Source organism: Cibotium barometz, chromosome 48, assembly GCF_041138505.1.
Source record: "Cibotium barometz isolate CiBa-2024 chromosome 48, ASM4113850v1, whole genome shotgun sequence".
Classification (NCBI taxonomy): Eukaryota; Viridiplantae; Streptophyta; class Polypodiopsida; order Cyatheales; family Cibotiaceae; genus Cibotium; species Cibotium barometz.
Window position 1 is genome coordinate 20,289,574 of NC_141093.1, and position 26,605 is coordinate 20,316,178.

The 26,605-nt window shown below is 44.1% G+C and overlaps 1 protein-coding gene across 1 annotated transcript in view; it reads right to left on the reverse strand.

Moving 5' to 3' along the window:
• Positions 1 to 13,591: 13,591 nt before the first annotated feature.
• LOC147610937 (uncharacterized) overlaps positions 13,592 to 26,605 on the reverse strand; it is a 56,853-nt gene continuing 43,839 nt past the window's right edge. Inside the window, exon 5 of the mRNA XM_086785599.1 lies at positions 13,592 to 14,201. Within this exon, the coding sequence (XP_086641725.1) occupies positions 14,086 to 14,201 (116 nt within the window). The 3' untranslated portion in view covers positions 13,592 to 14,085. The remainder of the gene's footprint in view (positions 14,202 to 26,605) is intronic.

Sequence of the window (26,605 nt, forward strand, 5' to 3'; positions counted from 1 at the left end):
ACTATACTTACCTTATAATTTACTTGATTCTTTATTCACGGTAGAGGCCCCCAACCAATCAATTGGTTTAGTATTATGATGGAGCCACCAATGGGGATTTAAGAAAGAGAGAAGTGTCAAAAACTAGTGAATTATTAAAGAATTCACAGTTCTTGGCTTAGGTGGAGTAGAGCAACAATGCATAAGACAGTATATTTTTTTCAACAAGGGGAGGCTTCTATTTATAGGAAAAATTGAGCTCTTAATCAAACAAACAAATTCTAGAATTTTCCAAGTTAATTTGGTTGAATTTGGACTAGATTTGGACCTAGTTTGATTACTTTTTGATTCGGTTTGGTTCCATTTTGATTTGGTTTGGTTCAAGAGAGATGAGAGATAAAAATATCACATTATTTTTTAGTTTAAAACTCATTCAAGCATGTGAAATATGCACCTCCTTTAAAGAACTCCCCTTCCTTACATATGTGTCAAAATGGAATGATTATACCCAAAATATCTCATATTTTTAATATTGCTCATAGTTTTTTACTAATAAACCTTGTACATTTTCAACTCTTCATCTTATGTGAGCATTTACTCATTTTTGGATACTCAATTTATCTCATTTTTTTGATATTACTCATAGTTTTTTACTAGTAAACCTTGTACATTTTCAACTCTTCATCTTATGTGAGCATTTACTCATTTTTGGGTATCTTCTTTTACAAATAGGATTTATCTCCTCCCTACACATGGATTGATGCTATTGGCCCATAGGAACCTTAATTGGACCATAATCAAAAATTTCTAAAAATCTAGACCCTTAGACTAAGGTTCTTTATACCTATTTCCAATTAATTCCAATTGCACATTGGAAAATTCTTTTTGAATTTCTATTTCAAGGGAATTCATTTTAATAAGGTGAGATATTTTTCTATCCAAAAATATTCAAAATCTGAATATTCTCTCTCTAGAATATTTTCTCTCTCTAGGTTAAAACAGTTAGAAACAAGGTCTTTATATTTCTGAAGAGGGATTGATCACAGGGGAAGGTACTAGACATCAAAAGGGGGTTGGGGGAGGAATCTTACAGTCTTGGAAGAGTAAGATTTGAACCATGGAGATATTACTCAAGTGAACTCTACATTGAAGAACTTCTTTGACAACAATGGCTTAGCGCAAACCATCAACCCTTTTTGATTATTATGTGATTGTGGTAATTATACCATCCATATTGGCATTTGCGGCTCTATTTCCTACAAGCTTAAAATTTGCACTGGTCACTTCGATACAAATGATTAAAAGCACGCCCTAATTCAAGCCAGTACACTACCCTGTGGAACAAAGCATCTTGAAGGGGGGGTAATGACAAAGTGGTGGAAAGCGTTCTTCTCTACTAACACCCCCACCCCATCTTTTTTGGAGACCATAGACTAATTGTGCACACCGCAACCTTCGTGGCCTCTTATAACATCCTCACCAACTTCCCATGGACCACATCTTGCAATGAACCACAAAAACACAATCGAGAATAGGAAGGAGGGTATGCTAACTACTTTGGGTAGCATAAAACACTTCACGGCTCAAATCTACAATCATCAATAATATATTCATAATGTGCACCTTAATTTTATTAAAGACATTTTTGTTATGACATCAGTATATTATGAAAGCAACTTTACCGTTGTAAGCATCTAAAGGATGTCTACACATGCTTGGATATTATGCTTAAAACCACCATGAGGCAATCAAAACCAAACATGCTAAATAAGCTAGAACTAGGAAATGGGAATTCTTGAGTCACTCTCGAGTGGCCTGGGAAGATATGACTTATGGACTATATAAGACAATTTGCTTGTGTTTGTGATGAGAAGCTTTCCAGTTGTGGAATAGATCGAGTGCTCTCTCTCTCTCTCTCTCTCTCTCTCTCTCTCTCTCTCTCTCTCTCTCTCTCTCTCTCTCTCCCCCCCCCCTCTTTTAACCCTTTATGACTATGTGTGGATATGTTTACATTTAGGATTTAGGAATTCAATGCCAATTGTGTGGTGAAAAAAGTATTCTTATGTGAAGGACTACACATCCATTATGAAAGGGGAATTGAACCTTGTTGGTTGTTGACTTATCTAAGTGTTGCATGAGATGAAGGAAGGAGACCTTAAAGGTTTTTTTAAAAAAACTCCCCAATCACACTAGACACATACCACAAAATCATATTTACTTCCAAACTCATATGAATTCATATTGCATGCCCCTTTATAAATATAAAGGTCTAAACCTTTGTTATGTTAAGCTTGCCGTTGAGACTTCTTCTTCACAACGGCTCCCATGTAGTCCTTCTTTAATAGGTGATAATCATCTTTATAGACCACGATTTTTTCTTATTGATGCGGCCAAAAAGTCTCTCTTCACACCGCTCCTCATAGACTACTCCACTTGAAGCTGTGTTTTCCTTGATCACAATGATGATCCTTCTAGGTATTGATACGGAGATAAGCCTCATATGGTGACAAGCTTCAGCATGATGGTAATCCTTCTAGGTGTTGCTACAGAGACAAGCATGATACCCTTTCTTTCTACATCTCTTATGAACATTAAGAGTTCTTGTCCAAAGAACTTTGACCCTAGTGGCACTTCTCTTTAGTCTCAGTCTATGCAATTGGCTACGAAACCATAATGAAACAAGCCAATAACATATTGGCATCTTCACTTCTCACACTATGAAGAACATACATAATAACTAAATTAAGAATGGTTACGGTCTCGATCAAGGCCTTTGGCTGGCGTTGAGGCTCCCTCATTCGTTTCATGATTAGCTTTGGGATGGGGCCAGGGATCAACTTAGACAAGGTCAGTTTGTACTCGACCACTTGTTCAAGTACTAGCTCTAGTTAAGCTTGCACCTTCCTCACAAGCCCTTGGGCTTGCTTCATTTGCTCTTTCTCCAACACGAGGTTGGGGTACTCCTTGAGTTTCTTTGGAAAGTTTTGGTAGTCAATCGGTTCCTTCTCTTTGGGAGGAAGAGCTGGTTTGAATAGGAGATCACTCATTGTCTCCGCAAGCACAAGGGAGGTAGCTTCAGCGCTATCATTCAAACCACTTTCAATGGTCACAACATCATTGTCCTGAACAATAACTGATCGTGGATTGCATTTTTGTGAGCTCTTCAAGATCTTCTTCTTCTCGACCTCTGGTCCTCCTTTTCGTTCATTAGCCTTTTAAGGGGTTGATGCAGCCTTTGGGGCTTGTGCCTCTACCTCTTAGGCTGTTGGCTTTGAGATCGAAGCTTGAGCTTTCAGCTTCTTTGTTACCTTGGATGTTTCTTTACTACCCTCAACTTGGTCTAGAGCCTTGTGATAGAATTAATAGGAACTATATAAATAAGTCCTCCCTGTACACTAACAAGTTAAGGCTCGTTGAAGTGACTGATGTCCCTTCCACTGGGGTGATGCCACTAGGGTAATTATCATTATTTTGGGACAATCCTTGGAGACATGTTCAAATCCACACTTGTAATAACATGTTCCTCTGAATGGAATAACATTGGGGTTTGTCACTGGATTCGGGGATGGAGTTTAGGCACTAGGTTGGATGGTTTTATGAGGACCCTCGGCATATTGTAGAGACCTCTTGCTCTTTGCCACCATGGCCTCAAATAGAGAGCTATAGTCATGGTTGGGGGTTTCTCTAGATATCCATATGACATATGACTCATAGCTCTCCTGTCGGAGTCTCCTGGTAAAAGTTCACCGAGTAGTGTTGTACTAGTGTAGTGGGGTAGTAATATTGAAGGTGGGTTTGGCATTGGTGGTGGTCTGCACATACCTCTCACTTGATGTGGTAATATCAAAGGTGGTTCCATAAGGAGCTGGTTGAGGTGGTGATACCGAAGGTGGGTCTGGCATTGGTGGTAGTCTGTACGTACCTCTCGATATAGGGTTCTGATAATTGGGCACTAGATTATGCTCTGGTTGAGATACATTTGGTATGGGTGATAGGGCTAGTGGTTGCTTTGGCACCGGGAGTAGGCTATGATGCCAAGTTTCTTTGGCACCAAAAGTGAGTTGTGTCATGGTCCCCATGGCACTAGCAATGAGCACAATATGGTTTGTTGTCTACGCCTCAATATTGAACACTTCATGCTTGTATGATTTTAGTGATAGATGCACACCAAACCATATCTCTCCATAGTGAGAATCGATGTGGGTGTCCTGCTTGTGGTGCTGGCTGTGGCTAGCCCTTACCCTTAGGGCTATCCCTACCACTATTGGCTTGAACGTAACTCCGAGCCTCTAGGTTCTTCAGATATGGATTGACTTGCTTTTGCCCAACTCTAAGCCTCTAGGTGCTATGTTGGTTGTAACCCCCCTTCCCATTTTAAACGCCATCTTAAACATATATTTTATGTATTCACATGGCGGTGGAACATAAGGTGTTGCACAAGACCCTTTGTTTCATGGTACGGGATATCTTTCCCTATGAGGTTGGATTGAATGGTTTTTAATCAAACTTGTCCTCCACCACCTTGGCTTTGAGGCTACTAACTTGCTAAGGACATGTTCTGTGAATGCCCTTGTGGATCCCTTTGTGATGAGATAGTCCCTAACATTGGCTCTTTACCGTTTCTTGCATTCCATGTTCCTCATCCAGATGGAGCAGAACTAAAACTTGGTTGCGTGGTAAAGGCACATCTATAGTGGGCTTTTGTGGAGAGCGGGACTCCTCCTTGTGATGTGCGCACTTGTTATTGGGTGTATTGTTGAACACTTGTCCCTGGTGGTACAAAAAGGAGACATGTCCCGTTTGCCGTAAACTATGATTGTTGGACTGCTTGCTAGTCATTGTCTGGGATAAACCCAGCTCAGGATCGAGCCCAGATTTTTGAAACATTACGGCATCCTGACATAGTTCAACGGATTTCGATGGGAGCAAACCTTGAGGTTCCAAGTCTTGCTCTCATCACTACCTCATTGGAGCTACGCCCAAAGATAGGACGGTTAAACACCTTCATAAAATTTAAGGTATTATTTACAGAGCCAATTGGTGAATTTGGAGTTCAATGGATCATAGATGGCTTCTATTCCAGGTGTTCCATTGTTCCTCTACTCACACATGTACAAAGATCTGTACGCTTTGGAGTCTACGGCCTCTTTGGTATTTCTTTTGTTGAGAATTCACCTCAAGGCGTGCCCTTCCTTTACATTGTTAATGTCTGTTTCTCCTCATTTTTCTTATGGATTTGAAAGAGCATTGTAATGGCTTAAATGTGTTTCATTTAGGTGGGGTTTGGGTTTCTTTTGGTACCACTTGGGTAGACAAATGTGGGATTATGGTGATTAGAATTAGGGTTGAAACCCTAGCCTTAACTTTTTTGTATAAATACCTCCTTATGAATGGAAGGAGGAATAGATATGGTTTTGGCTCATTTCAATCTCTCTTGCTCGAGTGCCTAGCTTGTATAGCATTTCATTAGTGTCTATTAATCTGACATTAATATTGTATGTAGCCTTGATTAGTATCTTATTTAAGCATTTATTAATCTTGATTAGAGAGTTAATTATATCATCATTTATTAATCTTGATTAGAGAGTTAATTATATCATCATTTATTAATCTTGATTAGAGAGTTAATTATAGCTATGTAGATTGCTGGTAATCACGGAGGTTGGGGAGGAGTTCTATCTGCTCATCACAACCCACACCTTCCCCCCTCCTCATAACTCTCATCATCATGGTTTTCCCCTTGTCACCTCCCACTTTCTCTCCTTGGAGTCTGCGTTTTTCAACACATGGGCACGGCCTCTGCTGTGGCACCACAAAGTCGCTTTCCACCATCAACTTAAGTACAGTCAAAGGCCATTATCATCACCAACAGTGCGATCACCACTTATGGATGCCCACGGCAAACGAGTACCTAGCACTAGCACCGCAGCTCATGCATGCTATGGGAAATTAACACTACAACTCATATCCACATCGCCCCCCATCCATGTCACTCATCCACACCATCAATACTATTACCATCATTACTCCCATCCCTCTCCTGCATTGGACGCTTTACAGTTGCCACCACTACCTCTGCACACACCACTATTATGTTTCTTCTCCTACTTGTAGTACCTCTGCATCTACCCACCACTATCACCTCCTTTCTTTGATCACCACCACTCAACCAGAGCCATGGTGGATGGGGTATGTGGGCCCCTTGCTACTCGTCTCTCTTCCAATCATGAACTAAGGTGGACGAGATCTGTGGGGTGACCTCTCCCAACCTTGGGCCAATGCCTCCTTGTCCCAATGGCATGAACGCCACCTGCTAGTATGTCAGAACCATTAGAATCATATGCCACCATGTGGGCATGTAGACGACTTGATTGGTCCTAAATCACCATGATGTGCGTTCTTCATTAGCTATGTACGTGTTCATTTGTTGTCCTATGATGTCCATCCTCATCACTCATTAGAGCGACTACCTAAGAACCTCTAAACGATTTTTTTTAAAGCAAGAAATAATTTTACAGATCCCTAACTCTAAACCAATCATCTATAAGCATCTTCTAGGTGAGAGGTCCATAGTAGCGCTTCAACTTGCTACCATTATTTGTCACATTATTTGTCACGTACTTTTTCAATGTAAGCGGATCACAATCTTTGCTCGTTGAGTTTATCTAAGGTAACTAACCTCGTCAAGAGAGGGTTTCCCTTGAGGGTTATGCCTTACTGCCATTCAAACATGATTATGTCAAGCTCGAATGCAAGATGAAAAGGCGGGCTATTAACAGCCACCTTATATGTGGTGTGGTAGGCCCATAGAGCAAAGTACAACTTATGCTCCCAATCACTCCTCGATGCCTCTATTGTCTTGGTGAGAGTAGTCCACGATGTCTTGTTTGCACTTTCGACTTGGCCATTCGCTTGTGGGTAGTAAGGTGCTGACTTTTTTTGCAGTACCACAAGAAACTCTTCAAGCAAGAATTCCACCACCTCGTTTATAAAATGTGTAATGCACGCTCATTATTTATGTAGTGGGCAACTTTGAGTAATCACATTCTAGTGGGCAACCATCGTGCCCTGATAAAGTGTCCTCCACCTACAGTAGAATGGGCTTGCTTAAGAACGGTGACAAAGTAATCATAAATGTATTTCCTTATGATGCTATCTTAACACATTTCCTCATGATGCCAATTCATAGGGGGGCGCCTTCCTAGTGAGACATCTACCTCTATCATTCTTAATGGAACAGTCAATTGGAAATCCATTCGCCAAGAAATGGGCGATTGACAGCTCTCATTTCCCAGAGGACGAAAATTGCAGTCAAACTTGACCAATGTCGGATTTGTCGTCGACAAGGACACGTTGCTAGAGATTGCCCCAGATCGAGGGGCCATGCTAGGAGGCGGCGTGGTCCTACCCATCAGATGCCTTCTACAGTCACCAGACTCCCTCTGAAGCATAATATGGTGGTTAGTAATCGATGGATCAGGAACAAGCACAAGGGTATACCATCAGAAGTGGCGGCACCAACCGCAAAAGCTACGGTGGGAGAGCCCGAAAGGGCCAGTACCTCTAGAACCTGGCCAAAGAATGCCCCTATGGAAGCTAAAAGCTTCTAATAGGACCGAGGAAGAGCAGGGAACCGTATAGTGAGACTGGGGTAAGGCGTTGATCCTCTGCCGCTAGATCAAAGCCCACCTGGTACTCAAAAAAGAAAATCTTCATAAGGCCAAAAGGGAAGGGGCTACTAGCCAAAACCTGAATAGTAGCTTTTGGAGAATGAAAGTCCACCTGGAAAAAGCCTCAACCAAGCAAACGAGTATCCTGGAAGTGCACAATCAGCTCCGAAGCGAGAGCTGCTCATTCACGAACCAACGAACGAGAGAGGTGGGAACCATAAACTCCCGCAACAAGGGTGGTCGTCTTGCTGAAGAGAGGCGAGCTCGTCTTGCGAAAAATTAATGATTCTCTCAGCCTATGGGGGTGACGAAAGATTAGCTATGACAAAAGCCATTGAGCCAATCGATAGTGGGTGGCCGACTTGAATCCAAATAAAAGATTGCTGCTGAATGAAAGAAGCGGCAGGGGGAGGAAAAGGCAGGTGAGAGCGAGGAGGAGGAAGCGACGGGGGACGGAAGCAGGGCAGGAGCGGAGGCGGAGGCGGAGGCGGAGGCAGGGGACAAGCGGGTGCAGCAGGGCGAATGCAGGCAGGGGGCAGCAAGGGCGGGAGCAGGAGCAACAAAGACGGCAAAGGAAAAAACGGGAGCAAAATTGGGGGCAACGGGAGCAGAAGTGGTAGAGGCGGGAGAAGAGGGGGGGGCAGCGGGAGCAAAAGCAAGGGCGTAAGCAGAAAAAGGGGGACAACGGGAGCAGAGGGAGCTGAAGCGGGAGAAGAAGGGGGGGGCAACGCGAGCACAAGGGAGGCAACGCTTCACTCCATTTTAATACATGGTCAATTTGTGGAACAATGGAATGTCGGGAAGATCATCCTCTACTCCTAGATTCTGTATTTGGAATTCTGGAAGGGTAGTTAGCATGGACATGCACACATCTCGTAGTTAGCATGGCATCTCCTTTCACACAATGATGGTGAAATCAAACTCCAAAAGAATGAGCACCCATCTATGGTGATAGGCCTAGCACAGTGCAAGGCTTATTCACTAAATAAAGTAGTGCTTGATGATCTTGGCAAAGAAAACAAATTTAGTAGCCATGAGATGATGCCTATACTTCTTTACACCATATACCATGGCTGATCCCTCTCTTTCGAGTAATGCTTCTTTATAGCATATACTTCTTTACAACAAATTTGGTAGACTAGAGATAATGCCTATACTTCTTTTCCAAATATACCATGGCTAACCCCTCTCTCACACTGTGTATTTGCATTGAGTGTCATTGAGTTGCTAGTTGTTGACTAGTAAAGGTCACAAGGAAGTCTATGCTTGGAAGATAGACTCAACCCCACCTTGATTCTCACACCCAATACATAATACTACATAGAAACAATTGGAAACATTCAAGTAAAACAAGATATTTGGAGCCAAATGATCATAAACCCATTGAAGATGAGCCACCAACTTCTCATACTTCCCAAGATGCCATCAAAACCTTAGCTTCTTATATAAGCCCCTTCTTGGTAAGCATTATCGACATACCAAATGTCGAATCCCAAGTGGATAATCACCACATATTTATCATATAAGCTTCTTCTCGGTAAACATTATTGGCATACCAAATGTTGGGTCCCACATGAATAATCACCACACGTATATATTATACATTGTAATAAAGAAGCCTCAACAAACAGACTTTTTGGTATTACAAGTCCTTGATATAGATTCAAGCAAATTTGATGAGGTTCTATTCATATTTTCTTCACTAGAAAGATGGGATGTGCACCCAAAGCTAGGAAGCTGCGAAGTGGTGAGTATTGGAAAATAATTGGGAAATCATGAAGATGATCCTTTGACAAGGATTCAATAAATAACTCATGATTTAAGGTCACTTAGAACAAAGGATAGGCAATGCTAGATAATTATGGGTGATTATATATGGGAATTGAGGGGTGTACAAAATGTTGTAAGCACATGTTTTTGGTATTTATTTGAATTTTGAATATATTTGAATTGAAATGAAATTACTTTCATTGGTAAGAAGTTTAAAATATAAGCTTTCTAAGGACTTGACATCGCAACATGTAGCATTGAGTTGGCTCTTGCAAGTTCCTAAAAATTATATTCTATTTTGAGGCAACTTCTTGCATTCTTGAATGCAATCACATATTTTTTTCATGCAACTTACAAAGGTATGACCACAAGAATACTAGGTTCCTTCTTGGATTCTTGGATGCTATTACATATTTTTTATGCAACTTACGAAGGTATGACCATAGGAATACTAGGTTCTTGTTTCACATGTTCATCTTCAAGGCAAAGTATTGAATTGGCCTTTCTTCTCTTACATGTTCTATGTAAGTAAATTGATCTCTTGTTTCGAGCTAGGGAATAATCCTTTTAATGATTAACATAACAACATCTCAATCTAGGGAGCCTTGAAGTTAAAAAGTCTTCTAGACATTGAATGGATTGATTGCTTCTATGTTTAAAGTTAATATTTTCCATCATGTAATACTAAAATCTTAGTTCCCCCCATTTAGGTAGGCCAAGCACAAGGGTAAGGGGATAGGGACCGTGCTGCCTGATGGACCCATCACCACATATACACACATACACTTCCATCATGGTTTAGATGATGTCCACCATGATTCCCTCTATCATTGCATTTCTACCCTTGATATCTTAGCTCCATTATCCACCCTCACTACCATCTTGCATGAGGTAGCTCGAGCCTCTTTCCCAACAGCATTCATTCCACCTCCAATGGAATTAATAATTGAGCGCTGAGTATAGAGAATGTTCCAATCCCTTCCCCACCGTAAGAAGAGGGTGTTTTTTGGCTCAAGTGCAAGGATGGCTTAAGTGCAAGGGTGTTTTTAGTCTGAACAATGGCAAAGCATGGTGTAAACTTCTTGAACAACAAAAGCCACATAGGCACATCATCGACCCAACCATTTGACACATTATATACCACATATTAAACCACACCCTAGCATATCTTCCCCACACCCTACAGCCCACCACCATAGAAGTCCTCACTAGACCCGATGTCCAACTCATCGCGTGACCGCGATACCCAACCGTAGGTTCAGTACCTCGAACCACCCCCAAGCCTAAGGTCAGATTGCCACGAGCCTGCTAGTTACCACCAAAGCCAAATTACCCATTGACAACTCTTATGGCAAGAGATCTTGCACGCTCCTTAGTAACCCCATGCTACTGCGTGACTACTTAATCTTCTGTGTCTAATAAGTGACTCCAAGTCGTGCATATAGTAGTGTCCAACTCATAGCATAACTGCGATACCCAACCGTAGGTACAATACCTCGAACCACCCCCGAGCCTAAGGTCAAATTGCCATGAGCCTGCTAGTTACCACCAAAGCCAAATTACCCATTGACAGCTCTATAGCCAAAAGATCTTGCACGCTCCTTAGTAACCCAAGCTACCGCGTGGCTACTTGATCTCCTGTGTCTAGTAAGTGACTCCAAGTCACGTATGTAGTAGTAACCTCACTATTAAGTGGCTTGTTTTTATTTATAAAGCTTTCTTGCTTTATTTATAGGCTATTAATTATAAGCTCTTAGCTAATCTAGACCTCTTCTTGCTAGCGCCCTTAGCCTACGTGTGAACCCTCCAAGTCCCCACGCCCTACCTAATTTTACGCTAAACCTAACCCTAATACTCGGTTAGTCCACATGTTCCCCGCCCTAGCCCTAGGCTCTGGTCAGGACGTAACAACACCTTTGTCACACTCTTCACCACCTCCAATGTTACGAAAGCATACATAAATTACAGTAAAGCAAAGCTAAGGACCATGAGGATATTGCTCATGCATGAGACACTCTGGCCCACATTTGGCTGATATATTTAACATGGCTGTTTGTCAAGCTTTTATCATCCCAATCCATAAGCGCGAGGACCAATTAGACCCCAATAACTATAGCAGTATTATGATTGGCCACACATTGGCCAAACGTTATGGATTTGTGCTGGAGTGGAGTTCAGCTCCCTCGAAAAGACATGGGTACAAAGCTAGAGGACATGTAGGTTCAAGAGGATCTACTCTAGACTGGATCACATCTTCACACTGACAGCCATCATTGAGGAGTCTTATGTCCCGTAAGCGACCTTCACTACTTTGTGGATTTCTACAAAGCATTTGGCACTGTTCCCGGCTCCAAGAGTTGGCCCTCCCATCAGAGATGATATGGGGAGTCATGGCTCTATATGGGTTGGTTACAAGGAGAATCAAACCACCAAAAGGCTTGTCTGCTGAGATCACTAGCATCATTGGGGTCACACATTGATAGACTTGGCAGGCCAGACTCCCCACTGGCTGACACACTAGCCCAGGTCTTGCACTACGTAGATGATGCAGTGTTTATCTTGGATTCAGCAAAGGAACTACAGAGATACTTGCTGGTATTGCAAGCCTTATGCGAGCAGCAGGACAACCTTGGCCAGCCAGACCAAGATGATGAGCTTTAGCACCTCACACTCAATGACTTCTAGGATTTTTTCACATCCACAGGACAGCAGGTGGACATTGTCCCATCTTTTGTATAACTAGGAGTTACTTTTGCTAACTCAATCTTCATCATGCACATGACAGCTCAGGCTCTTTGATACACTTTTGACACCTGCTGTCGCCTTTTGAGGACCAGATCTCAAGGAGGATTAATTGGGGAGAAAAGAGAGATCGCAGGTGATGGTCTTCCTGCATGATCTGGTGCAAGCCCTTAGTGCCCCACCTCAGCATTCTTGCAGAGTTGCAGCAGAAACACTATTGGTGGTTGATGCCCTCTCCCAAACATTGAATTTCATTTATCTACAGCTTCGATATACATGCTCCCCAAGATCACAGTCATCAAGGCGACTAGCACAGCAAGGACATGACAGGGAGGTGGTATGCCGGGGTTACATTGTGGTTCCTCTCAAATGAGCTTCATATGGACAGTCTACCACCATTCTAATATACTTTGGATTCCCCAAAGTCTACCTCACACCAAACAGGATATTAACCGTCTCATCCGCTCTGACCTTGTCAGCTTACACCATCTCAACCGCTCTGTCTCATCTGTTCTGACCTCGTCAGCTTACAGACTCATGTCACATGATTGAACTCCCCATAGCTTCCCACAAAGATGTAATTTTACCAGTATCACTTTTTGAGGATCCCAAATTATAGCCGAGCTGTCTTCGCGCACACATCATAAGCCAAGCTGTCTTTGCACATCACATGCCATGCAAAACGTAATCGGATAGATCAGAGTTTCATCACATGCAGAGTGGCCAAAGTAGCACCAGTACTAGATAAGTCTCCCTGGTGTGAGCAGAGGGAAGAAACTAGGGACAAGAGCATTCTCCTTACGAGTTTACGGGGCACATTTGTGGCATGTAAACTCCGGCTTGCAAAACAAAACAAAGAATTAATGTGCACTACATAGTGCTTTGGGTGAGGTCATCTGAATTTACCCCCCCTCATAGTTGTCACCGAGTACCTCCATCCTAGGTCAAAAGAAAGAACCTGGTGATGGGTGCTCTACACAGCAACTCCAAAACCCGCGGGATACTCCAAAGGCATAAAGACACCCACTCCACCGCAGACAAAGGATGGTGAGAGCTTATACGCTGAGTGTACACATTGATTGCTCCTCTGTTCTTCCGAGGAAGGACACGTGCATGAAGGATCTCACGCATCATGCCATTGTAGGGCTATCTTGTAGCTTTGTCGCATGATCCTTGAAACATAGTCTCTGGAGTAATGATTTTATGTAGGTAGCTAGTTTGTTTTCTTTTTTCCATGATACAGACCCTTTCATCTTTGTAGATGTTTCTTTTTTCATGTTTCTGACATCCAGTTATACATGTGTCATATATACCCATGCTTAGTCTCATAGACCCCTTGGGTCTTTTGTAGATGTTTAATATAATCTCTCTCTCTCTCTCTCTCTCTCTCTCTCTCTCTCGTGCGCGTGCGCAATCACAAGTACTTATTGCTGCATGTATAATGGCTATGTGTGTAGTCTTCCTCTGTTCCACATGTCCCTTACGCTTACATGTACAAAGCAAAGCATAGCTTCTTATGATCGTGGATCACCTAGTTAAGTTGTTCAAAAAGACCTCCATTCAAAATCAAGGTCTCTTATTATGGGTCTCATACAGGTAATGTGCAAATGTTCGAAGTACTCTTAATTCTAAAGCATTGGCATGACCATCCAAATTTCTAAGTGAGTGCCCTACTAGTTCAAATAATGAGCAGAACCATGACTGATCATGAGGAGAATTATGGCATGCAATCCAACTACTTAGGATGGACAAGGTCGCTTGTTAATGGTTATTAGAAGCTGTACACTCTACCTCGACCTCCTGGATCTTTTAAAACACAACCAGAATCATTAATTGGCACAAGCCAACATACAGCTATGCCTATTACCAAACGTCTTTGCCAAACCTTTCACACAAAGGCTAAGTTTGCATCTATCGTGTGTCTTTATTGTTGGAAAGAGATTGAATAAGACCCGGTATTTGGATCCTTGACAGCCTTGAAGTTGTCTACACTCATTCCGAATTGCCCCAAGACAGAATTTCCTAGCTCCTTCAATTTCCCTGCATAATGACAAGCAGCAATCAAACACTACCCATACCTTTTCACCATTGTTAGTTTTATCAAACATGTATACGTGCACACACCACACACCTAGAACATCCAAACAAAAGTTCAAAGATCGTGTGAGCCCCTTTTTTTCCGAGGGGAGAGAAGACGAGCTTCAGTTCCTTGCAAGCACACACACAAGAGAGAGCAAGACACGAGAGATGGATGGCTGAATTTGCTTCTATCTTCTTCTCTTCTTTACAACCATTAAAGAGTACATACTATAAAGGAAAGTACTCTCCTACTAAAACATACAAGGTTGGTCCATAGTGTGAACCCCACTATATGAGCTGACGCTATAACTTGTCGGAATGGGCAGCGGGAATGAGACAAACACTTGTGAGAACAGAAATGCAAAACTGTAGGAGAGAAGCTGTATAAACTCTACTATATACAAGAGATCCGGTACAAATTGGTGTGGGGGGATGACATGCTATATATACTATTTGGGGTAGCCAGTCGGTCAGTGGTAATTGGGCCGACAGCCCCAAAAACGGCCCACGACTGGATAACATCCAGTCGGCCAACACATGATCAGCTTGGCCAACAGCAGATGAAGTTGGCCGGTGACAAAACAAGTCAGCCAGCAGAAAACAGTCCCCCACCACCAGAAAAAACAGGGAAAAATGGACAATGAGGAAAAATGGACGAAACTCTTGTAACATTATATGGTAGTGATGTGTGTGAACACACTTAAGACTGTTGGGACACTTTTTCCCTCACTAGGAGCTTTTTTCCCCCGTGCGTATGTACACCCTCTTATCTACTCATTTTGGGGTGTGTACTTATCTTTTGTATCTGGCACACATTTGTTCATTCTAATCTAGTGAGTTTGTGTGCTCTCAAGCTTCTGTATCTTGTGTGTGTGCATTGTTGCAACCCTAACTCTAATTCCAACAATTGGTATTAGAGCTAGCTTCCTTGACACTTGATGTAGTAGTTTGTCTCCCTCCTCACGACCCTATTTTTCTGTCTCCGATTGAGATACCCTCTTAGGAGAAGAAGGTGTATACTGTAGTGTGATGTATACAAAGGATACAAAATTTTCGGGGTCCACGACGCGATTCGGACACGTTTCAGACGCGTTTTAAACATCGCAAGGTTTTTGCAGACGTTCTAGAGAGACATCATTTTGGATTGGTTCTGCTCGATTTTGGGTGTTTGGGCGCAAAGATTTGGTGTGCAGCAGCATCTACAGTGTCTTCAACAACATCGACCATCATACTTTCGCTAGTAACACTCTATTCTCTACTTTGTGTTAATTTTCATACACTTTACAGGTGATTCAATCAGTTGGCAGCCATCCAAGGTTGCATTCAGTGAATACTAAGTACTTGTAGTGTCTTGAAAGATTTTGCATTTGGTAGAAAGTCATGGCTGGCAGTAGTGATGTATTTAACATATTATCTGCTGAGGACAAACTTGATGGAACTAACTACCCATTGTGGTCCTATATGATGAGGCATGTATTGATTGCTAAAGGCGTTTGGAATGTGGTCAGTGGTAGTGAAACTCGTCCTATTTCACAACTACCAGTGCAACCAAGTGCTGCAGGTACATCTGAAGTAGAATCTGATACAAATGTGGCTCCTCCACATGCACCACCAGTACCTCCCACTGCTACTCAAACGAGATGGGATGAAAGAGATGCACAGGCACATGCATTGCTTGCACAATCTGTGAAACGAAGCATTATTCCTCATATTCGGTCATGTAAGACTTCAAAACAGGCATGGGATGCACTTGCTGCATTATACCAAGTGCGCAATGAAGCACATGTTGCATATCTGCGCAAACAGTTGGAGTCTGAGCACATGAATGAGGGAGACTCAAAGGACAGCTTCTTGACCAAGATCAAAGATTTTAAGGAGCAACTGGCTAGTGTGGATGAGATATATCCTGATAGTACATTGGTGCCCACAGTTCTCAATGCATTGCCGAATTCTTATCAGAGTTTTGCCTCTACCCTTCGACTCATGATGAAGGGAAATCCAAATGCCCTTACATTTGATGAGCTGGTTTCAGTACTCTTCCAAGAAGAACAGTCTAGGCAAAACAGATCTAATATGCGAGTTGGTGACCAAGCTTTTGTTGCCAATTAGAAAGGCAAAGGTAAAGCTTCTTCGCATGGTGGCTATAAGCCAAAATCATAATTCTCAGGTAAGGATGCAGAGAAAGAAGGTGATAAGCTTAAAAAGAAGGGCAAGTGTCACTATTGCAAGAAACCAGGGCACTACATACATGAGTGCAAGAAAAGGTTAGAGAAAGAGAAAAAGAAAGAATTGGACGTGGCTGTGGCTGATGCATCTGCACCAAGTGTAGAGAAGAAGGAATATGCAGGTTTTTCTCAAGATGATTGGGCATGGACTGTACATTGCAGTTATGACCCTTGTGTTCATGATGTATGCATGTCAGTGGCAAAATCGGATGCTTGGTACTTTCACAGTGGTGCTAGAAAGCACATTACTTCACAAAAAGGTTTGTTCTCATCTCTAGAATCTGTCCCAAGTGCAGAAACCGTCACATGTGCAAATGGTTCCTCATATCTTGTCAAAGGAGTTGATAGAGTTGTGCTCACTGCTGCAAATGGAGGCGCATTTACTCTTTCGAAAGTTTTTTATGTGCCAGGCATTAAGAACAACTTGCTGTCAGTTTCAGCCTTAGCCTTGTCAAGCTTGACGATGAAATTTGTGGATTACAGATGTACAGTTCAGGATAGAAATGATGGTTATTCTATCATTGCCTCAGGTACCTTGTTTCATGGCCTATACAAGATGGATGTATTTGAGAAGTTGCAGCATGATGCTTGCTTAGTCTCTACAACTCGCGCTGTGAGTGATGTAGAATTATGGCATGCACGATTTGGCCATCTGAATTATGGCAGTTTGTTACGCTTTCAAAGGCATGATATGGTGTCTGAGTTGCCAACTCTTGAGACCCCTACTAGACATGTATGTGAGGGATGTATTCTTGGTAAACTGCATCGGGCATCATTTCCAAAGGATGGATCTGCGAGAGCTGTTAAGAAATTACAGCTTATACATAGTGATATATGTGGTCCTATAAGGACACCATCTATTGGGGGATATCTCTACTTCGTCACTTTTATTGATGATTACTCCAGATATAGCTGGGTGTATCCATTAAAGCAGAAGTCAGAGATTTTTATGTGCTTTAGGCACTTCGTATCCATGGCTGAAAATGCATGTGAATGTAAAGTTGGCACCCTTCGTTTAGATCGAGAGGGGGGGGGGAGAGGGGGGAGTATATGTCCAAGGAATTTCATGCATATATGGTTGAAAAAGGCATAAGGTATCAATGTACAGTGCCATACACACCTCAGCAAAATGGTGTGGCTAAGAGGAATAACAGGTCTCTCATGGAGATGGCACGATGTATGGTGAAAGCCCAAGATTTACCTCATGGTTTTTGGTTAGAGGCAACTATGTGCGCAAACTATGTGTTGAACAAATGCCCTACCAAGGCCTTGCAATCTAAAACTCCTTATGAAGCTTGGCATGGCAGGAAGCCTTCTATGGCTCATTTGCGTGTTTTTTGGTTGTCTTGCTTATGCTCTTATGCATGAGGAACAATGCAGTAAGCTTGATGATAAGGCAGTTAAATGCATATTTGTGGAATACAGTTCAGAAAGCAAGGAATATAGACTCTACCATCCGGCCTCAAAGCGGATTTTGGTAAGTAGAGATGTTGTTTTTGTCGAAAACTCAGTTCAACCCATGCTTTCATGCAAAAAACAGCAAAATGTATGCTCACAAGGCCATGTTTGATTCGCTCATACCTTTTTAAATGGAGAGCAACCATATGTAAAGCAATTGAATGCTCAACTAAGCGCTGAAATTCAACCTTTGCAGGTACAAAATCAGCCTGCAAATTAGCCTTTTGATGAAGCAATTATTGAGGATGTAGTGGATGAGAAGAGAGCAGCCATAGAAGAATCTAGGCGTATGCCAAAATGGCTTGTGCAGACATTGAGGGATAGCAAGTTGACAGCTCCTTTACCTAACAGAACTCGTGCAAGTTCTCATCATGCAGATTATTCTCATGTGGATCATGTTCTCATTTCTACTTTATGTAATGAGAAGGAACCTGTTTCCTTTGAGGAAGCATAGGATGATGATCATTGGATACATGCTATGCAGGATGAGTATAACTCTATACTCAAGAATGACACCTGATATTTGACAGATCTACCTCATGGCAAGAAGGCCATTGGTACTAAGTGGGTTTACAAGTTAAAACGCAAAGCAGATGGTAGCATTGATTGCTACAAGGCCAGACTTGTTGCAAAGGGATATGCCCAACAAAAGGGCATTGATTATAATGAGACCTTTGTACCCACATCTCGTATGACTACCATTAGGTGTCTCATTGCTTTGGTAGCCCATCATGGGTGGAATGTACATTTGTTGAACATTAAGACTGCATTCTTGAATGGTGATTTACATGACGAGGTGTATGTATCGCAACCTCCTGGTTTTGATGTGAAAGGAGAAGAGTCTAAAGTATGCAGGTTGAAAAAGGCTCTTTATGGCCTTAAGCAAGCTCCTAGAGCATGGTATGAGAAGATTCATGCATACTTGGTTGCAAATGATTTTTGCAACAGTCCAACACACAGTACCCTCTATGTGAAGAGAAGTAAGGACACATTTTTGGTCATCGTTCTATACGTTGATGACATGCTGCTCACGGAACCCGATATAGATCAGATTTCAACCTATAAGGCTGATTTGCAGTCATCGTTTGAGATGTCAGATTTGGGACCCTTGCATTATTATTTGGGGATTCAGTTTATGCAGCGCAATGATGGCTTGTTATGCTGCAGTCTAAATATATACAGAAGCTATTGAAGAGGTTTAATCTTGAAGACTGTAAACCTGTGGCTACACCTATGGAGACAGGTACTCGACTTAGTCTTCAAGATGCACGAGACTCTTTTGATGCTAGTTTGTATCAGCAGGCTGTTGGATCCCTTCTTTATGTATGCAACACGAGGCCAGATATATAGTATGCGGTCTCACAGTTGAGCAGATTTATGCATAGCCCAGGTACGAGAAGCATTGGCAGGCTGTCGAGCGGATTTTCCGTATTTGCAAGGCACTCAATATTTTGGATTAATTTATCCAAAGAAGGGTAAGTCACAGCTGCATGCTTTTAGCGATTCAGATTGGACTGGATGTTATGACACACGTGTGTCCACTAGTGGGTTTTGCTTTCGTCTTGGTGATTCATGTATATCATGGCTCAACAAGAAGCAACCTACAGTGGCCACTTCCAGCTGTGAAGATGAGTACAGGAGGACAGCTTTTACAGCTACAGTTGAGTGTGTGTGGCTCATACATCTTATGGTTGATTTGGGTGTTGGACAGTCGTCTAGCACTACGATTTTCACTGACAGCCAGAGCACATTAGCAGTTGCGACGAACCCAGTGTTGCATGCTCGCACTAAGCACATTGAGGTGCATTGCCACTTTGTCAGGGAAAGACTCTCTGCAGCAAAGATCAGCTTGGTCTATGTGTCTACACATGACAACATGGCAGATTTATTCACGAAGGCTCGTCCTCGTGAAAGTTCGAAGCTTTTCGTAAAGCTTTGGGCTTACTGCCTTTTCAGAATTGATCGGCCATATCCTATACATGTTCACATTATCACTCCTAGGAAGATTTGTAGCATTATATGGTAGTGATGTGTGAACACACTTAGGACCGTCGGGACACTTTTTCCCTCACTAGGAGTTTTTTTTTCCCCTGTGTATGTACACTCTCTTATCTACTCATTTTGGGGTGTGTACTTATCTTTTATATCTGGCACACATTTGTTCATTCTAAAGTAGTGAGTTTGTGTGCTCTCAAGCTACTCTATCTTGTGTGTGTGCATTGTTGCAACCCTAATCCTAATTCCAACAACTCCTAATCGGGCGGGCACACCCACAACAGAGGCCCTCACTCCCTACTCAATAATATGGTGCAAACAAGAGATGACTGCTAACACTCCCTCTTAGCTCCTGGACGTGGAACCAACTCCAGTGAGTTAGAGTGCTGACGGAGCATCCGCTGAGGTAGAGGCTTCATAAAGAGGTCCACCGCATTGTCCTCCATCGAACAATAGATAAGCAAGATGTCACCAACCAAGATCTTCTCACGAACAAAGTGATCTTGTATCTCTATGTGCTTAGTCCGAGCATGGAAGACCGAGTTCCTGGCGAGATTGGGTTTCCACACAAGGAACCCACGGTCATCCAATGCGACAACTAGAGCTGTATAGCTATTGCTTAGTAACCTCCACAGCCACACCACCTCACAAGCAGCACCATAAACAACCCAGTACTCTACCTCAGTAGAAGACAAGGCAATAGTTGACTGCCTCTTGCTGCTCCAAGAAATAGCTCTTGAGCCAAGGGTAAATCCGTAGCCTAATGTGGATCTCCTCCCCAATCAGAGTCACTCCAACCTCAAAGACTAACACGGTCCTTCGTTCCCCCTCCAGTGTCATAGAAGAGTCCAAGATCCTTCGTACCCTGCAGATACCGCAAGATCCACAATCCTGCGTCCCAATGAGTCTTCAAAGGTGTCTGCATAAATGAGCTTAACAGCCCCAACTAGAAAACTCAAGTCCAATCTAATGTTCAGCAACCAAATCAATGAACCAACAAGCTTCTAATACAAGGAGGCATCAACCTGCTCACAAGGATCATGTATTGTAAGTTTGGTATTCGGGTCCATCGGAGATGAAATAGGCTTGCAGTTCACCATCCCAAAGGCCTCCAGCAACTCATAAACATACCACTGCTAAGAAACAAAGAACCCCCTCTGCGTCTGCCAGATCTCCAATCCCAAAAAGAAATGGAGTAAGCCTAAATCTGTCATCTCAAACTCCTTCGACAAGGCAGCCTTAGTCACAGCTATATGCTCCACATGACCGCCAATGAGAATAAGATCATCCACATAGAGGAAAATCAAGGTGACCATACCGTGTTCCCGAAAGAGATACAAGTTTGGATCTGCAACTAATCTCTAGAAACCCTTTCTAAGAAAGAAAGAATCAATCTTGTGATTCCAAGCCCTAGGAGCCTATTTAAGACCATACAAGGCCTTGCCTAACCTATAAACCATATCTTTTGATCCTGGAACCTCAAAGCCTGGAGGTTACTCAACATACACCTCCTCCTGCAAGTCACCATTCAGGAACGCAAATTTTACATCCATCTGATACATCGGCCACAGTTAAGAACAGGCAAGGGCAAGAACTGTGTGAATCGTGCTCATCCTAGTTGTCGGGGCAAAAGTGTCCTCATAGTTGATGCCAGGTAACTGAGCATAGCCATTAGCCACAAGTCTGGCCTTGTGCTTGTCCACCAACCCATCAGACGTATACTTGGTCTTGTAGACCCACTTAACACCAATGACTGACCGTTTTGACGGCCTCGAAACCAACTCCCAAGTGTTATTCTTCTCTATGGCTTCAAGTTCCACTTGCATGGCTTTCCTCAAAGTCTCCTCGGAAAGAGCTTCCTTAACTGAAGTAGACTCTTTGTCCCGAATGATATGAGACATCAATGCATAGTTCACCTCTAAAGGCTCCTTTGACTGACTTTATAACAAATGCAAGAACTGCAATGTCCCTGCTTGTTGCCAACATTTGGCAAGCCATCCACCATCTGGTCCCGGAAAGCCTGCCCCGCAACATATTCAAGTGGCCAAAACGAGAATGCCACAAATCACCGAGCTGAGTACGTGTCAAAGAAGAGAGTACTGAGAGTTTATAAAACCCCGCCTTCCCAAACAACCAGGCTTGTTGCTTTGTCCCGGAGAGCAACAAAATGCTCATCAAACTCCACTTATATGCCAATCTTGCAAACCTCATGCTCTAACAAAAGATGAAAACCAAGAGATGGGACATAAAGAACCTGGGAGGAATGCTTCCCCCCTCTACCATCGGGAATGATCTCCAACCTGCCCTCATTGTGAATCAAGATAGTAGACTTGTCACCAATAAGAATGTGACCTGTCTGCCTTCGAGTCATGTGCCTGGAAGCACCACTGTCAAGAATCCACTCCCGAGTATCCCTAACAGTGAGACCAACTGCCTCCCTACTCTCGAAGAAGATGAAGCTCCGGTGTCCATAATCTCGAAGTGCACAAAAGCTGGAGTCTTTGCAGCTGCTGCAGCTGCAGCTAAAGAATCTAAAGAATTGCTCAGCCTTCAAGGCATCACATTCTGAGTAGGACTCATGCTCATAAGACTTCGCCTATGAAAACACTTCCCTTTGCCCTTGTTGTTGCGGCCTTTCGACCGCTGGCCAGTCAAAGCCTCAGAACATCTGCCCTGTGAAGGGTTCGTAAACCGTTCTTTTTGGTCCAAAACCATCAGCACAAGCTCTGTCACGTGCATCCCGCACTTGGATGCCACGTAGACATTCTGTACAGTAGGTGCAGGACCTGGGATGGTGAACTGGTCCCATGTGAGCCCAGTCCGGGACGAGTCAGCCAGGGATCCATCTCAGTCGTCCGAGGTCAGGTGTGCATTGTCCTGCACATGAGTCCAAGGTCAGGTGTGCATTGTCCTGCACATGAAGCAGTGCCAGTCCGCGCTGTGAGTCTCCCTCTGGAATGATGTCGGATGTGCTGTGTATCTGGTTTGCAACTGGATGCCAGGCATCTGTAGGCATGTAGTTTGCATGTAGAGATGGGGTCAGCCCATAGGGCTACCCCAGGACAAGGGTTTGCATGTGCATACTTAGATGGGCATGGGGGAGGTGTAGAACCACCCCCAAGGGGCCAGGAGGGCCCAAGACTTTGCCCACCAGCCAAGGCAAGGGCTGGAGGGGCAGTCGGCCAGCTCCAGAGCCTCTGGACAGGCAGCCGACAGAGGGTAAAAGCCCTAGACAGTAGGCAGCCAGGTGTAGGGGCAGTCCCCACACCTATGCGCAGCCTGCCCAGCAGCCAGGAGGCTGTCCCAGAGTCAGGCGCAGGCTGGACAGCCATCAGACAAGTGTGAAAACACTTTATTAAAGTGTGACCACAATTATTACAAGACTCAGTCGTGGGCTGTCCTGAAGCCAGCCGACTGGATGCAAGAGGGGGTATAAATACCCCAGCCCATAATCCCATTAATCATCTCATAATTCACCAAGAGCCTCAAGCATTCAAGGGCCAGGACAGCCAAGGGTTTGCTCAAGCTAAGGGGTGAAGGACTGAAGGTCAAGGGCAGGTTTTCCAGCCAAGAAAAGGTCAAGTACTTTGTATTTGTTTCAGATTTTCATCATTCTAATAAAGCAAATACACCATCCGTGGTGGGGGCCCTACAGAGGGTAATTGGGACCCAATACTGTGTCCTCTCCATCTCCCCCTTCTCTCTCTATTTTCTGCACATTGTCTTACAGTTTGTGCGTTAATTCCGTCGCGAAAAGAGTGCTGTTTTCTGAGTTTTGAAGTACCGATCCTTCTCCGAAGCTTCCGCATATTACAGTGGTATCAGAGCCTACTTCAAGGACGAAGATTCAGCAAAGAAAACCAGAAAATTTTTCGCTCGTGTGGTTGGTTTTTAGACGCCGGTGGACTACCCCTTTCGGAGTGACTCCTGTCCCTCGAAGGACGGTTGGTTTTTAGCCTCCGGAAGCCTCCGGAAGTCTCCCACACAGATAGTGGATGGTCAGATTGCGTTCCGGAAAGGAACTGCATATTCCCGCTATGGCGAGCTTCGGCGACGAGAGAGAACCAGAACCATGGGACCAGAGTGCACCAGGCAGCCCAGCTAGGGCACCCGGCTTGAGTGTACAAGACATGTTCCAGCAGATGATGCGAGCAATCGCAGACCAGACAACCAAGTTGGACGAGCAGAAGGCGCGGATTTTGGCTCTGGAGGAGCGTTCTCGCTCTCCAGCGTCGCGTTTTCCATCTCCTCCTCCCTCTCCTTCCGTACCTCAGATACCAGATCCTCGTCACAGGGACCCTCTCGAGGGGTCACAGCCGCAGTCAAGCTCCTTGCTTGAGAGGCAGATACGGGCATTGGAGATTCGACAACGAGAAGACGAAGCCATGCGACGAGTGGAACACGAGCGTTACCTCCGAGCTTTGGACGCCAGATTGACACCGGCGGCGCCCTCGAATCATTTTCCCGAGAAAATGAACTTCAGTAAGTATAATGGTAAACTCGATCCCACTACTCTGTATTCATGGTTACATCAATTTGAAGCTTACTTTGCCGCAGTTAGGAAATCAGATATTGACAAAGTGATCTTAGCCAGTTGGTATTTGGAAGGTGAGGCCATTCCTTGGTGGACTCAGTGGGCTCATGCCCACACCAGATCAGGTATGGCAGCTTATGGGTGGGACGAGTTCGTCCGTGACCTTAAGCAGCGGTTTCTACCGCCCCACTACCTTGAGCGACTCGAAGACGAGTTCAGGGGTGCGCGTCAGAATGCGCAACCAGTCCTTCAGTTTGCCAATAGAATTTCGACCTTGTGTCTACAATTAGGCTTATCTGATGCGGACAAGAAAGGGCAGTTTTTGTATGGCCTGGACACGCAAATCCAATGGGAGGTGCGTATGTTCAGGCCAGCCACCTTTGAGGACGCACTCTCGCTTGCGCAGAGTGCAGAAATGAAACACAATGGTGGCAAGCCCAAGACTTCCCAGCCGGCTTCTCCCAAGGCTAACGCCTCGGGGGGCAAAAGCCAGAACCAGACGGGGTCTCCCCCAGGACAGAGCCCAGGAGCCTCTGGCTCCAAGAACTCGAACAATGCGTCTAAGCTTACTCCAGACCAGAAAGCGGAGGCAGGCAAGACAGGTGGCAAGTTGAGTGCTGAGGAGCTTGCTCAGTACAGGAAGGAGGGTAGATGTTACTTTTGTCACACAAAAGGACATACTTCTCGGGATTGTCCGAAGAAGCCTCCAAAGGCCGCCGCCGCCTCCACAGCTTCCGTGGTGAGCACAGCTCCACCACAGATCCCAGCGGTTACCCCTACTTCTTCAAACCCCGGTGCTTCAGTTGGAGCAATTATTAGCCGGGAGCTCGAAGATAAGCAGAAGGGCGCCCATGACCAGGAGTATGAGCGCAACGAATTGCTCAAGTCATTTGGCTACATAGGTGGCCAGAGAGTCGTTGTCTTGTTTGACAGCGGCAGTACGGAGGATGTGATCACGGAAGAGGCCGCTAGGCGTGCCCGTTTCGAGCTGACTCCGGTGGACAAACAAGTTGAGGGATTTAGCACAGGTATGACAACGAGCGTCAAGTATGAAGCTCTAGGTGCTAAGTTAGTAATTCAGGGCATAGAGTTTGTGCGTGATTTTATGGTTGCCCCTCTTGTAGGAGCAGACATAATTTTGGGTATCCAGTGGTTTCACAAGTTCCTTCCTGATGTCAAGTGGGACAAGCACACGTTCCAGATTGATCGGAATGTGTCAAACACCCCTGTGACCATTAAGTGTGAGCCAGGTATTCCAAACTTTCCGCTCATAAGCCACTTGCAGGCTAAGCGAGCAGTCAGGAAAGGCGCACAGTGTGCGATGATTTACGTCCAGACAGCCCAGACGGTGGCCAGTGCTTCCGAGAAGTACTCGGTTCTCCATGAAAAGTTCCAGAAGATATTTCTTCGGGACAGTCTCCCTCCCCAGCTTCCCCCGTCCAGACCGGAGGATCACAAGATTGATCTCCTCCCAGGCTCGGAACCCCCGAGCAAGTTTCCGTATCGCCTTTCTAAGGCAATGGAATCGGAGTTGGACCGCCAACTCCAAGAATTGTTGCAAGCTGGTTTCATCCGCCCCAGCGTGTCGCCGTTTGCAGCACCGATCTTATTTGTCAAGAAGAAAGATGGGTCTTCTCGGTTGTGTGTCGATTATCGTGCACTCAACAAGCTGACTATCAAGAGCAGATTCCCGATGCCTCGAATTGACTATATTCTCGAGAGACTGAATGGAGCTAAGGTGTTCTCTAAATTGGATTTAAAGAGTGGGTACCACCAGGTTCGGATTGTTGAGGGGGACATCCCCAAGACAGCTTTCCGTACAGAACGGGCCCACTATGAATTTGTGGTCATGCCATTTGGTTTGACGAACGCCCCAGCTACATTTAACCGCATGATGATGCGTATTTTCCGGGAGTTGATTGGAGTGTGTGTGTTCATATTTCTGGACGACATACTCATATTTTCAGCTACAGTTGAGCAGCATGACATTGATGTGGAGAAAGTCCTTAGGTTGCTGGAAAGCAACGAGCTCTATGTCAATGAAAAGAAGTCAGAATTTTATCTGTTCCAGGTACATTACTTGGGATACATAATCAGTGCCGAAGGCATTCGACTTGATCCGGCTAAAGTGGCCGAGATTGTTAACTGGGAAG